This window comes from Austrofundulus limnaeus, unplaced genomic scaffold (genome assembly GCF_001266775.1).
Source record: "Austrofundulus limnaeus strain Quisiro unplaced genomic scaffold, Austrofundulus_limnaeus-1.0 Scaffold462, whole genome shotgun sequence".
NCBI classification, from domain to species: Eukaryota; Metazoa; Chordata; class Actinopteri; order Cyprinodontiformes; family Rivulidae; genus Austrofundulus; species Austrofundulus limnaeus.
In genome coordinates, this window is record NW_013952864.1 from 238,504 (window position 1) to 251,278 (window position 12,775).

Here is a 12,775-nt window from a genome sequence, read left to right on the forward strand (position 1 = left end):
GTGTGTGTGTGTGTGTGTGTGTGTGTGTGTGTGTGTGTGTGTGTGTGTGTGTGGAGTTTATGGATTGCTACCGGCTCAAAACAACCCCTGTGAGTAGGCCAAAGTTTTCCACAGAAAATCAATCGCACTTTGATGCGGTTTGTCTCAGTCCTCTCTCAGATAAGCCTCGTGCACCTCGTGCTCGCCGCCTTCCTCTAGAAAAGCGGTGTACTCCGCCATCCTCTGGATCTCCTCCGCCTTGGTTTCAGCCAGCTTCTTGTCGGCCTCCGCTGACAGCTTCTTCGCGTCCTCCACCTGCGACTGAGCCACCTGAACGTTCGTCCGGACCAAGATGGACGCCTGGTGGGCTCCTGGTTTCACACAAAATAACACTTAAACACTTAATAAACAAGTCATTTCTAACAATAAACACGAGCAGGTTTAATGAGAGCGTCTCACCTGAGGTGTATGCCGCCTCCGCTGCCATCTTAGACAGGTTGATGGCGTTGGTCCAGGTTGATTCGTAGTGTTTGCATTCATCCAGTCTCTCAGCAGCCTGTCAACAAAACAGGAACATTTAGTACAAGAGATGAGCAAATATGTTGCTTTAAGTCTTTGTTCGGTGTCCACTCACCTCTGCACGCCAGTCGCAGATGGCCTGCTGCAGTGATTCCTCCTCCGCTTGGCTCATCTTCCCCAGCGAGGCCAGGTATTTTCTTTGGAAGGCGATGCGTGAGTGCACAGCCTGCAGGTAAACAAAGTTTTATTTCTCAGTGACATAAACATCAGAAATAGCTTTTTTTTCCACCCAGTTATTTATGTTCTACCCATGTCTTACCTTTGAATAGTCCGTCAGGGCGTCAGTGAGGGCCAAGGTGGCCTGAGAGAGGAAGGTGCTCGAGCTGTCTGTCAGCACCGAGGCGGCTTTCCTGAGCAACGAGTTGTGTGAGAGATCCTCCACTTGCTGCAGACAAAAGAGAAACATCCCTGTTTTAATTCATTTTTCACCATTAAGGCCACATCAAAGCAGTAATGTGATGTTTGCGTGACATAAAAGACTGACCCAAAGGCCGTGGCCAACACTCAAAGAAGCTAAACTCATGTGTGCAGGGTTCGTCAGATCTCCAGGCTTCTGGACTCGGGGCCTCCTGCTCTCAGAGCTGCTGCAGAAACCAACACACGGTCACGTATTTACAGGAACAATGCATGGACACAAAATGTTAATTAATCAGCAGCAAACACGAGGTTTGAGCGTTGAGCAAATCCTGTTAACTGACCTGAGGGAGCGCAGGCAGGCCGCTCTTCTCCTCAGCAGTGGATTTTCTGGTTGGTTGTGCTGAAACCCTCCAGCAGCACGTCTGGCACAAGCAGAACACTGTCGAACAGCTTGCATTTTTCAGCTCAGGTGGCTCTCCTGCACTAACAAACTGATCAAAATCCTTGAGCTATATATATATATATTTGCTATCGTAGGTTTTTTTTAGGTGAGATCTCCAAATCTCAGCTGTCAGCTTGTCTCAGTAAAATGTTTCTTCTCCTCCAGAAAGCTTGGATTCTGTTCAGCGATAACCACTGTTGCCTCCTGCAGGTATTTATAAGGCCTCGGCCCCCCCGTTCATTACGTAAACGGTATTGATCTGTTGACGCCGCCTGAAAATGTGCGTGTTTGGTGTTATCTGTAACGTCCCGCTGATACGTGCAGGTTAGAGGGGGCTGATGACGGACGTTTGACCAGTTCAGCCTGTTCTCTGTTCCTCTGTGTGTACAGAAGATAAATGATCAGGAAGCTGTTTTCTTCGAGAACTTTAGAACAAAAAAAAGATCCTTTAAACAAATTTAATTCTAGCAATCATTATTCTCATATGGAGTATCTTGTTACACCAGGACCTCAGCTTTTAAGATTTGAAGTCTAATATAAATTTTTTGTTTTTGATTTGTATTCTCTCTGATTTATAATTTAGGGAAATTACTGTAAGATCTTATGAATTTGTCATACTGCAGGTTATAATTACATAATAAGTAGAAGCAGAAGACACAAACAGATGAGTGCTAGATCTGTCCTCTCTCTGTTTGTTTTGGAGGGTTCAGGTTTTCAGTCTGATCCAGTTCAGTACGATCAGTCTAAACCAGACTGAGACTTGTTTACAGTTCTGCAGTTTCTTTACAGAACTAATAATATCTGTCACCTCTCCCAGAGGAAGAAAGTAAAAGGCCAGAACTTTACATTTCATGAAACAATATCTATAAACGCTGAAACAACTCATTATCAGAAGTGCCAGAAACTGAAACAAACTAAATTAACTTTGATTTTAAACCATCTGTTGTCAATCAAAGTGGGACCCTCTTTCTCATGCAGATGATGTGAGTTCATGAAAAAAAAAAGTATATGTTTATAAAGGTTCCCACTGGCTAGTTTCTACAGTTGAAGTTGGACTAACAAGGCAGACATCAGGTCCACAAAAGGCTGAAACATTACACAATATCCTGCTTGTTCAGCTACATGTTAAAACTTTTAGCTAGTTTTTTGCTCATTTTGGGTTTTAGCTGCTGTTTTGCTACATATAGCTTTTAGTTGTTGTTTTGCTTTTGCTTGGTTACTGTGATGGAACTAATACTTTTCTGTTTAAGCCAGTAATTTATGACATACTTTAATGACCTAGATTTTCATGACATGCTGTTTATCAGCAGATAGAATGATTAAAGTCAGAACAAGATTTGCTAACAACAGTCATTCTTAGATATCACTTGTGCTTATCTTTGTGTTTTCCATTGACCTAGCATTTCCTTAGGATGAAATCTTGCTTTATTAAGATGACATAATAGTGTTTGTTAAACAGTATATATGAGGCCTCAACTGCCTCAGAGAAAAGAGGAGCAGAGAGCAGAGGAACAGTCTGATGTTGTTCTCTGTGTTTCCTGTTGTTGCAATAAAACTCAGCTGATCACTCCACGAAGTGCCTTCATTCTTGGACCACGTATTTCTGTCTTTGTTAAATAGATATTTTCATAACAGCTACTTTTCAGTTTTTAGCTAGTGTTTTTTTTTTTTTTTTTTTWCTTTTAATCAACAGTCTTGCAACTTGTAGTTTTTCAGCTGCTGTTTTGTTACTTTAACCTTTGTGGTTAATTTTAGTTTTTAGCGAATGTTTTGCAACTATTAGCTGTTTAGCATTTTGCTACTTTCAATCTTCAGTTGCTGTTTCGCTGCCAAAAGTTGGAACTGAACTCGGTAAAAGGCCTTCAGATTTTCAGCTGGAAGAACACACAGAAGGATTTGAAGTTATCACCTCTCGTTACTTTGGGACAATTCAAATCAATTTTAAAGGACAGAGACACCGATCACTTGGCACTTGTAGATGCCCTCAAGTTTAGTTATGTGATGTCTCTTAGTTTTTGTGTTTTGATTTTTTGCTGCTGTCTTGGCCAGGTCACTCTTAGAAAAGAGCTTTTTTTTATCTCAATGAGTCAATTTCTTGGTTAAATAAAGGATACTACATTTAGCTTTTATGGTTAATTTTAGTATTTAGCTAGTGTTTTGCAACTTTTGGCTTCTTAGTTAGCTTTATGTTACATTTAACATTTAGCTTCAAGTTAGTCTGTTATGTTTAACTTTTAGCTTTTGTTTTGCTACATTTAGTTTAATTAGCATTTTGCTTTTAGCTTTCAGCTAGCGTTTAACATCTCTGAGCATCTCATTTTCAGCCTTTTAAGCTAATTTTAGCCATGAGTGTTCACTCTGCATTTGGAGGAAATTGTAACTTATCTTGTATTATTTAATATTTTACAGAAACTCTTGTTGCTCAGCTCCAGCACTGACTCTAACAGCCAGTAATGGGTTATTTAGTTGAGGCTACATCTCTCAGGGTTCAGAGGCAGAAAGTTTGTTTTGGATAGGTTTTGTTCCAGCCCTGCGTGGTCCTGTTTGATGACGCACGAGTCAGACATAAAGACCTGAGGAGACCCGGCCAGCTGCTCTCAGTGGACTCGGCTTGTTTGTCTAACAAAGGAAACTTAAGTTACGCTGCTGAGCAGAGGAGCATTCTGCTAATGATCAGCTCGTCTGAAAGCACTGGACAGGAAGTGAAGCAGTTTAACCATCAAATGATGGATAAATTCATCACATTCAACTTCAAACACACCCGTCCCTTTCGGCTGTGATTAGGGACCTCAGTCATGTTGTGTAAGATTGTGACACTGGACGGCTGTCAAAAAAGATAATGCAGAGTATCAAAAGTCCCATTTGTTTTTGCCACATCCTTGTGTTTTCCATACGTCTGTTTACCTTTTTGCTCTTCACCTCGCAAACATCAGGCAGCCAAACAGGTACAAAATCCAGATCGAGTGGGCTCCAGAAGTTTTTTTGATGTGACACATTTGTGTTAAAGGGAATCAGTTTATAATGTCGAGGTGGTTTTGTGTTTCACATATTTTCTTCACTTTTCACATCTGAACTATTAGCAACAAGTAGCTAATTTTAGCTGTGGACAACACAACTGGTAAACAAAAACAAAAATGATCTCACTCCTTAAAATTTCCACATTTTGTCTCATTTAATCACAAGCTTAAAAATGTTTACTGGGATTTTATATGATTAAATCAACACAAAGTAGCGGATACTTGAGGCAGCTGCCACTCCAGCCACCCCTCTGGCTCCACCCCTGGTCTTGAGTCTTTTGCTGGTCTTCTTCCAGGATTGTCCTGCATTTAGCTCCATCCATCCTCTGAGCCCCTGTTCCTGCAGGATGTTCATAACCTAACCTTTTGTTTATCTACTAAGTTAGTTAGACACACCTGATTCTGTAACTTAATTACCTGCAGAAGCCTGTTAATCAACCATTTATCCAAATCAGGTGTGTTGGAGCACAGAAAACTCTAAAACATGCAGGATAGTGTCGGTACCACAGAGCAACAGTTTCAAACAAGCAAATTAAATAAAATATGTAACTTTAAATGTTAAGAATGAAAGACAAGAATTTATCTACACATCAAATTAAAATATAGTGGTTTTTTTTTTTTGCAGAACATCTTTACATAAACTCCGTTTTATATATGTAAACCAGAACTAGTTATCTGTTAAACTGGTAAAATAAAAAGAATTATTGTTATTTAAACAAAAGTTCAAACATGTTCATTTTAAATTTGATAATCCAGTTTTCTTCACTCCTCAGTACAATCTGTCTCTAATGAGAATCCTAACTCTGAATGACGATAGAGATGAATCTCTGGAGGTTTCAGGGAATAATCAACCAATTGGAACGTGGCTCTAAGCATCGGTAAAAGAGGAAAAAGTTGCTCGTGGTGGAGACACATCATGATGAGGAGAAGAGAGATCTGAACTCCTCTGACTGATGAAGACTCTGTTAGGTGAGACATGAGGGATCATCTGTTCTTTGCTGCACTGTTTTATTTTATATTTTTAATACTGATGTTTGTATAAACTGTATTTTTCTCAAACAGGTGACCGACCAAGATGCAAAACCTGACAGAGCTTCCTTTCAACTCAACCTCACTAAAAACCTCAGTGATCGTCAAAGTGTGTGTGGTCATCCCCTTCTTCTGCTTCTTCCTCTGCTGCATCACTGTCATGCTGCACACCTTCGCCTCTCACAGACACTTTTTGGACACGTCACGTTACGTCCTGTTTGCACACATGCTGATCAACGACACTGTGCAGGTGCTGCTCTCTGTGCTGCTCTTCCTCTTTGCCATGGGCCAGGTTAGATTTTCATTTTTGCTCTGCGTCCCTTTTTTATTTTTATCAACTAGCACTTATCAGAACACCAATTTGATCCTGGCTGCCATGTCCCTGGAGCGTTACGTTGCCATTTTCTACCCCCTGCAGCCTCCGGCCTTCTGGCGCTCAGACAGGATCTGGGTCATCACTCTGTGTTTGTGTCTCTTCAGCTTCACTTGCTCTGTCACAGAGTTTTGCATCAGGAAACAAGACCCAGCTCTGAACATCCTGTCTACCCCTGTTCTTTGCAAAGCTACAGTTATCAACTCGTCCCCGGTTCAGGCCGTGTTCAGAGCTGCAGTGAGTGTGTTCTTCTTCTCTGTGGTGGCCGTCATCATCCTCTTCACCTACTTGAGGATTCTGCTGGAAACCAGGAAGCTGCGTCAGGACAGAGCGTCGGTGAGCAAAGCCCTGCACACGGTGCTGCTGCACGGCTTCCAGCTGCTGCTGTGCATGCTGGCCTTCACAAACCCCTTCACCGAGACCCTCTTCGTGCTGCACACCACGTGGCTGCAGGAGGACRTTCAGTTCTTCAACTACTTCTGCTTCATCCTGGTGCCACGCTTCCTCAGCCCGCTCATCTACGGCTTCAGGGACCAGAGCCTCAGGAAGCACATCGGGAAAACATTCATCTGTGGCCCCAAACGACGAGTCAAACCCAGTTTAAGATGCTGACTCAGCTTTTGCAATGTTTAATCCGATTCTATGAGACACACCTTTGTGTTTACTTTAAAATAACACACATCTGAGACAAAAATCTGACCCTTTATTAATGATGAACTTTGCTGAGAAGCCTGTTTTTAAAATAATAAAATTTTGTCACAGATCTGAAATCCTAAAACGTGATCATTGTTAATCCTGTTTATTCTGCCTTTTACCAAAAATGATAATAAAACTTTACACACAGCAAATTGTAATCCCATAATGAATATAACAAACTGCTTTTAATCTCAGCAAAACTTCACACAAACATATGTTTTTATCTCTCCGAGAAGCTTTATATGATTGAGAAGATTTAGTTAAATACTGTTTTTAGATTTTAGTCCAACAATTTTAGTTATGACAAACTTGAGAAGATTTCAGCTATTTATTGACTGTTACCAAGATGCATTTAAATCATTATGTTTATAATTAGAAGTAGACTTGTATCTAATTTATTTTTGATGATTTACAGACAAAAAGCTTTGACTGAATTTCTGCCTAATAAAAAAACATTGATGTGACTTTTTGCTCTCTGAGTCATGACCTCTTTTGTTTTGGGCACACAGAGGCTGCAGAGGTTTCACAGACGGGTCAACAGTTCGTTTTGCAGATCTGTGTCTGTTAAACATAAACCAGGCAGAATCTGGGTGATGAAGATTGCTCAGCGCTGTCAGTGGAACTGAGCTGAATGCAGCCCTGCAGCTGATCTGTTTCAGTGTCAAGTCATTTGCTTGATTCAATCTTTGAAAGAATTGTTGTTTTATTATAATTTTTAGACAGAAAATGTTGTTTCCGGATAGAAAACATGTCTGAATGCACTTGTCGAGGTTTATGTCTGTAAAACTGCAGATTTTTGGGTATAAGTGAAAAATTATTCATGTAATGCAAAATAAATAAATAAATAAATAAATAAATAAATAAATAAATATAAACTTGTTTCTGTGTCTAAGACTTTAAATATTCATGACGTAAAAGTAAATACAGATAAAACTTCACATGATAAGAAGCTGCATCGAGTGCCTGTTAGAATAAACTGCAGACTTTCCAGGTTTTAAAACCAATAATAAAGTTCTTCATACTTTCATTACCTTTTACTATAATTCCAAGCATCATAATTATTGTTTGTCATCACAGTGATTCACATATGTTTATTTCAAACATGATCAAAACTTTGCTGTTTTTCAAATCTAAGAAAATTAACAAAAATTTTCATCATTTTATGGTTTGATTTGTACAAACTCATTGAAAATGTTGAGTATATGAAGGGAAAGGAAACATGTTTTTATTCATATGTAGTAATTAAAACAATAAAACACTGAAAACATAAACAATATTTCACAATAAGAGTCATGCAGTGACAGAAAACCTCCTGGTAATATTTGAAATGTGAACCTTAAATGACATAAAACTACTAACTGTAATTAAAAAAGTAAGTAAAGTTTATTTATTGTATGTACCACAGGTACATACAATACAGTACATGTACAACATGTATAACATACAGTACAGATAATAAAACTATGTCTAGAAAAAAACAAACCTATAAATAGATAAAAACAAAAAAAAAAATAAGCGTTTGGCTGTTGTGAGCAGTCTTTGCCTCTAGATGTCGCTGCAGCTTAATCTTTTATTCAGCCGTGCAGAACGTGAAGCAGGGGATCAGATACAGAATGAGGAGAAGCTGATGGATTATCTGAGGATTTATATAGATCAGAAGTCAGAGAGACTGCAGGACATCAGGCAGTGAGTGGAGACACTCCTGAACAGAGCTTTTTAGCCACTTCAACAACCTCAGCCCCAGTTATGTAGACCAACCCCAAAGTCCCTAAACTCAACCTTCCCATTCCTGTTTGGCCTGCAGATACTCTACAACTGCCTCTGGAGTCCTACCAGCCAATAAGGCCATGTGTGACCCCTTCTTGACAGCGTCCGTCCACCACAGAGTTTGAGGACGCCCGCAGCAAAAAGCACAACAACCTTGCGGCCGCATCTCAAGCCAGCCACCTCGACAATTGAGGCTCAGAACATGGTCCACTCAGACTCAGTGTCCCTCGCCTCATCTGGAATTCAGTTACAATTCTCCTGAAAGTGTGTGTTGAACACTTTCTAATGGGTTCCTCTGCCAGGAGTTTCCAGCAAACCCCTCACTACACATTTGGGTCTACTGGGCCTGCTCAGCATCTTCCCCCACCTGATCAGTTGACAGCTCACCTCCAGTCTTCACCAGAGCGTCCAAAACATTTGGCCGCCAGTCAGATGACACGACTACAAAGTCAATCATCGATCTACAACCTAGGATGCCCAGGTGCCACGTGCACTTATAGACACCCTTATGTTCAAACATGGTGTTTGTGATGGACAAACTGTGACTAGCACTGAAGTCCAACTACAGACCACCGTTCGGGTTCAGCTCAGAGAGGCTGTTCCTCCCAATCACCCCCTTCCAGGTCACACTGTCATTATCCAGGTGAGCATTGAAGTTCCCCAGCAGAATAAAGGAGTCCTCAGCTGGAGCACAATCTAGCACCCCGGTGACGGATTCCAAAAAGATGGGATACACTGAACTGCTGTTTGTTGCCTGTATAGACACAAACAACTGTCTGAGTCCACCCCCAACCTGAAGGCACAGGGAAGCTACCCTCTCATCTACTGAGGAAAGCTCCAAGTGAGGCAGCTAAAAGTAGACCTACACCAGACCTGCACCTCTCACCAAGGGCAACTCCAGAGTGGAATAAGATCAGGCCCTCTTGATGAGAGTGTTTCCCAAATCCACGCTGCCTCATCCTCATGCACAAACTCAGGCCCTTTCCCCACCAGAGCACTTACTTTCCATGTCCCAATATCTAGTTTTAGTCAGAGTGCCAAGGCCCCCCGTCTTTGGCTACCACCCATAGCATCATGCACCGGACTCATATGGCCTCTCCTGCAGGTGGTGGGCCCACAGGAAGGCAAACCCATATTGCCCATTAAGGCTGAGACCCAGCCACTAGGTGCTCCCTTCCCCAGGCCTGACTCCAAGGTGGGTAACCCACATCTGTACAAGGAACATTAAGTTCTTTGATTTTTTTTTTTTTTGTCCATACAAGTGTTTTAAATTGTTCTTTGTTTGGCCTATTGACATAGAAACCAATCTGCCCTGGGAGACCATCTGACTGCATCATTCAGGCACACATCTCCATCACAAAAAGCTTCTTATCAAGGAGAAGTACCTGGTAAGTATCTGTACTGCATACATATATGCAACTTACCAAGTAATTACCAGTAACTACTCTGTTTATACATTTTTAACTACCAGGTGGACATGCAGGTTTGTACCTCATGTGTAACGGGTCCCTTTACTGCCGTGGAAAAGGCCAAAACGAAGAACATGATTGAGTCATTATTGTCTTTTAACTCCTCAGTGCTGGACGATAACAAAGACGGTCAGCTTGCTTTTAGCTGTTGGGTTTACAATGTTTGTCTCTGTTTTTATTGTTCCCAAGACTCTCTTCCAAATGTGGTACAATATGTTGTTAAAATGTTGATTCATGTTGTTTTTTTCAATGTTTCTGTGCTTTTATTATTGATGTTTTACATCCTCTGATCTGGCACTCAATTGAACTAACTGGTAAAATAAAAAGGATAACTGTCATTATTTAAACAAAGGTTTAAAGGTGTTCATCTTCATTATGATAATCAGTACAATCTGTTTCTAATGAGAATCCTAACTCTAAATGATGATAGAGATGAATCTCTGGAGGTTTCAGGGAATAATCAACCAATTGGAAAGTGGCTCTAAGCATCGGTAAAAGAGGAAAAAGTTGCTCCTGGTGAGGAAACACATCATGATGAGGAGAAGAGAGATCTGACCTCCTCTGACTGATGAACACTCTGTTAGTTGAGACATGAGGGTTCATCTGTGTTCTTTGCTGCACATATTAGTTTGGTTTTATTGTATTTCTTTAATATTGATGTTTGTATAAACTGTATTTTTCTCAAACAGGTGACCGACCAAGATGCAGAACCTGACAGAGCTTCTTCTCGACTCAACCTCACCAAAAACCTCCGTGATCGTCAAGATGTGTGCGGTCATCCCCTTCTTCTGCTTCTTCCTCTGCTGCATCGCTGTCATGCTGCACACCTTCGCCTCTCACAGACACTTTTTGGACACGTCACGTTACGTCCTGTTTGCACACATGCTGATCAACGACACTGTGCAGATATTAACCTCTGTGACACTCTCCTTCTGTGCTTTAAATAAGGTCAGATTTGCCCTTTTTGTTCTGCGCCCCGCTGCTAGTTGTGTCCAATACCACGTTTCAGAACACCAGTTTGATCCTGGCTGCCATGTCCCTGGAGCGTTACGTTGCCATTTTCTACCCCCTGAAGCCCCCGGCCTTCTGGCGTTCAGACAGGATCTGGGTCATCAATCTGTGTCTGTGGCTCTTCAGCCTTACCGTACCCATCACTGAGTTTTGCCTGAGGAAACCAGACCCGGCTCTGAACATCCTCTCCACCCCTGTGACTTGTGTGAATCTTTTATTCAACTCCTCCCCAGTGCAGGCCCTGTTCAGAGCTGCTGTGAGTGTGTTCTTCTTCTCTGTGGTGGCCGTCATCATCCTCTTCACCTACTTGAGGATTCTGCTGGAAACCAGGAAGCTGCGTCAGGACAGAGCGTCGGTGAGCAAAGCCCTGCACACGGTGCTGCTGCACGGCTTCCAGCTGCTGCTGTGCATGCTGGCCTTCACAMACCCCTTCACCGAGACCCTCTTYGTGCTGCACACCACGTGGCTGMMRGAGGACRTKSMGTTCTTCAACTACTTCTGCTTCATCCTGGTGCCACGCTTCCTCAGCCCGCTCATCTACGGCTTCAGGGACCAGAGCCTCAGGAAGCACATCGGGAAAACATTCATCTGTGGCCCCAAACGACGAGTCAAACCCAGATTAAGATGATGACTCATCGTTTACACACCTTTGTGTTTATTTTGAAAAGACACACCAGTACCAACACATATGGGTTAATGATAACATCATGAAGCATTATGTGTTCCTCAGAGACAGAAATGTAACAAAAATGGTGCTCACAGCAGACAGATCTGGTTATTTTCACAGAATGAACTTTACCTTTTAAGTTCCTCAATGAAAAATGGCAAGAAAATAGAAAATTTGTGTGTGAGGGGCCTGTTTTAGAATACTTTTAATTTCACGACAAAGATTAAAGACCTCATCATTATTCATCCAGTCTATCCTGCCTTTTAGTTGAAGATTTTGTCTTTTCTGACACATTTTTGCACAGATTTGTTTAGAAGTCTGAAAAAAATATTTTACTTCACCTAAGTTGTAATAAAACGGTCTTCAATCCAAGAACATCCAGAAAAACCTACATATTTATATCAAATAATTTCCTTTGAAAACTGAATATCTGTCTAATAAAAAAAAAGATGCATCAGTGTGACCTTTTTTAATATAAATAATGACCTACTACACACAGAGGCTGTTTTATTTTCTTTAGATAAAAATATCTGTTTATGAACAGAAAAAAAATGTCTGAATGCATTTGTTGATGCTTCTGTTGGTAAAACTGAAAATTTGGGGGTTTACATGAAAAGTATTCATGTGATGTAAAAGAACTTGTATTTGTGTCTAAGAAAGAAAATGTGTAAAATGTGTGGTAAAACAAAACACAGATAAAGTTTTACATATAAAGATGCAGCATCAAGTCCTTGTTATAAACTGCAGATTTTCTGTTTTTTATTAAAAACCTTCATACTTTCCTTATTTTTTATTATAAATCAAAACATCTTATTTAATTTTTTCATCACAATGACTCACATGTTTATTTCAAACATGATCAAAACTTTGCCAGTTTTTAAATCTGAAAAAAAAAAAAAAAGAATTCACATTGTCATATTTTTATGCTTACATTTGCTTAAATGCTTTTAAAACTTTGAGGATGCACAAAAAGGGAACATATACAGTACATGTGCTTAAATTAAAACACATGCAAAAAAAATCATAAAAAGAGTCATCCAAAGGCAGAAAACATCTTGGTAAAAATTTTAATGTATTCATTAAATGAGATAAAGCTTTGAACTGTAAGGAAAAAGTAAGTACAGTTTATATATATACTGCAAGAAAATACAATAAAAACTTAATGTAGAAATAATAAAATAGTAAGAGCTGCTTCATGGAAGAAGAACCTCAGCTTAGCTTAGCGTTCGCACTAGCCCTCACGCTATATTGCCTTATATGTATTAGCTCGGAGCTAGTGCGACAAACAAGCTAAACTGTTGTCCTCCATCCATATTTTCAGTTACAGGCTGAGTCATTTCTACCTTCTCCTCTCTGTCAACGCTCTCTGGTTTAATTTAAAAGAGTCGA

At 40.5% G+C, this 12,775-nt stretch overlaps 2 protein-coding genes and 1 pseudogene across 5 annotated transcripts; 2 read left to right on the forward strand and 1 right to left on the reverse strand.

Annotated features, from left to right (window-relative positions):
- On the reverse strand, positions 1-1,532 carry LOC106529727 (diablo homolog, mitochondrial). 2 transcript variants are annotated; one of them, XM_014025213.1, is made up of 6 exons: positions 1,257-1,532; positions 1,043-1,139; positions 818-943; positions 614-724; positions 439-535; positions 1-350 (listed from the first exon to the last, which is right to left on the reverse strand). In XM_014025213.1, exons 1-6 carry the CDS (start codon positions 1,370-1,372, stop codon positions 145-147), a joined length of 753 nt encoding a protein of 250 aa, XP_013880667.1. In that variant the 5' UTR covers positions 1,373-1,532; the 3' UTR covers positions 1-144. The 2 variants fall into 2 exon arrangements, with proteins under 2 accessions (XP_013880667.1, XP_013880666.1); XM_014025212.1 differs by having other exon boundaries at positions 1,043-1,142.
- A 2,440-nt stretch (positions 1,533-3,972) lies between these two features.
- On the forward strand, positions 3,973-6,866 carry LOC106529728 (olfactory receptor 51I1). Of its 3 annotated transcripts, XM_014025217.1 has the most exons (4): positions 4,880-5,060; positions 5,148-5,343; positions 5,437-5,695; positions 5,822-6,865. In XM_014025217.1, the coding sequence occupies exons 3-4, from the start codon at positions 5,450-5,452 to the stop codon at positions 6,386-6,388; spliced, it is 813 nt and encodes a 270-aa protein (XP_013880671.1). In that variant the 5' UTR covers positions 4,880-5,060; positions 5,148-5,343; positions 5,437-5,449; the 3' UTR covers positions 6,389-6,865. The 3 variants fall into 3 exon arrangements, with proteins under 3 accessions (XP_013880670.1, XP_013880671.1, XP_013880668.1); XM_014025216.1 differs by lacking the exon at positions 4,880-5,060 and adding an exon at positions 3,973-4,302 and having other exon boundaries at positions 5,437-6,866; XM_014025214.1 differs by having other exon boundaries at positions 5,437-6,866.
- A 3,466-nt stretch (positions 6,867-10,332) lies between these two features.
- On the forward strand, positions 10,333-11,840 carry LOC106529730 (olfactory receptor 51I1-like; annotated as a pseudogene).
- The last annotated feature ends 935 nt before the right edge of the window (positions 11,841-12,775 follow it).

What these genes read in the sequence shown, in the direction of transcription:
- LOC106529727 (XM_014025212.1), bottom strand. Translation starts at nt 1,372, where the DNA reads ATGCAAGCTGTTCGACAGTGTTCTGCTTGTGCCAGACGTGCTGCTGGA. An exon ending in GCCTGCCTGCGCTCCCTCAG is followed by an intron (nt 1,143 to 1,256) that starts GTCAGTTAACAG and finishes TGGTTTCTGCAG; the next exon opens with CAGCTCTGAGAGCAGGAGGC. An exon ending in GGAGGCGGCATACACCTCAG is followed by an intron (nt 351 to 438) that starts GTGAGACGCTCT and finishes GTGTGAAACCAG; the next exon opens with GAGCCCACCAGGCGTCCATC.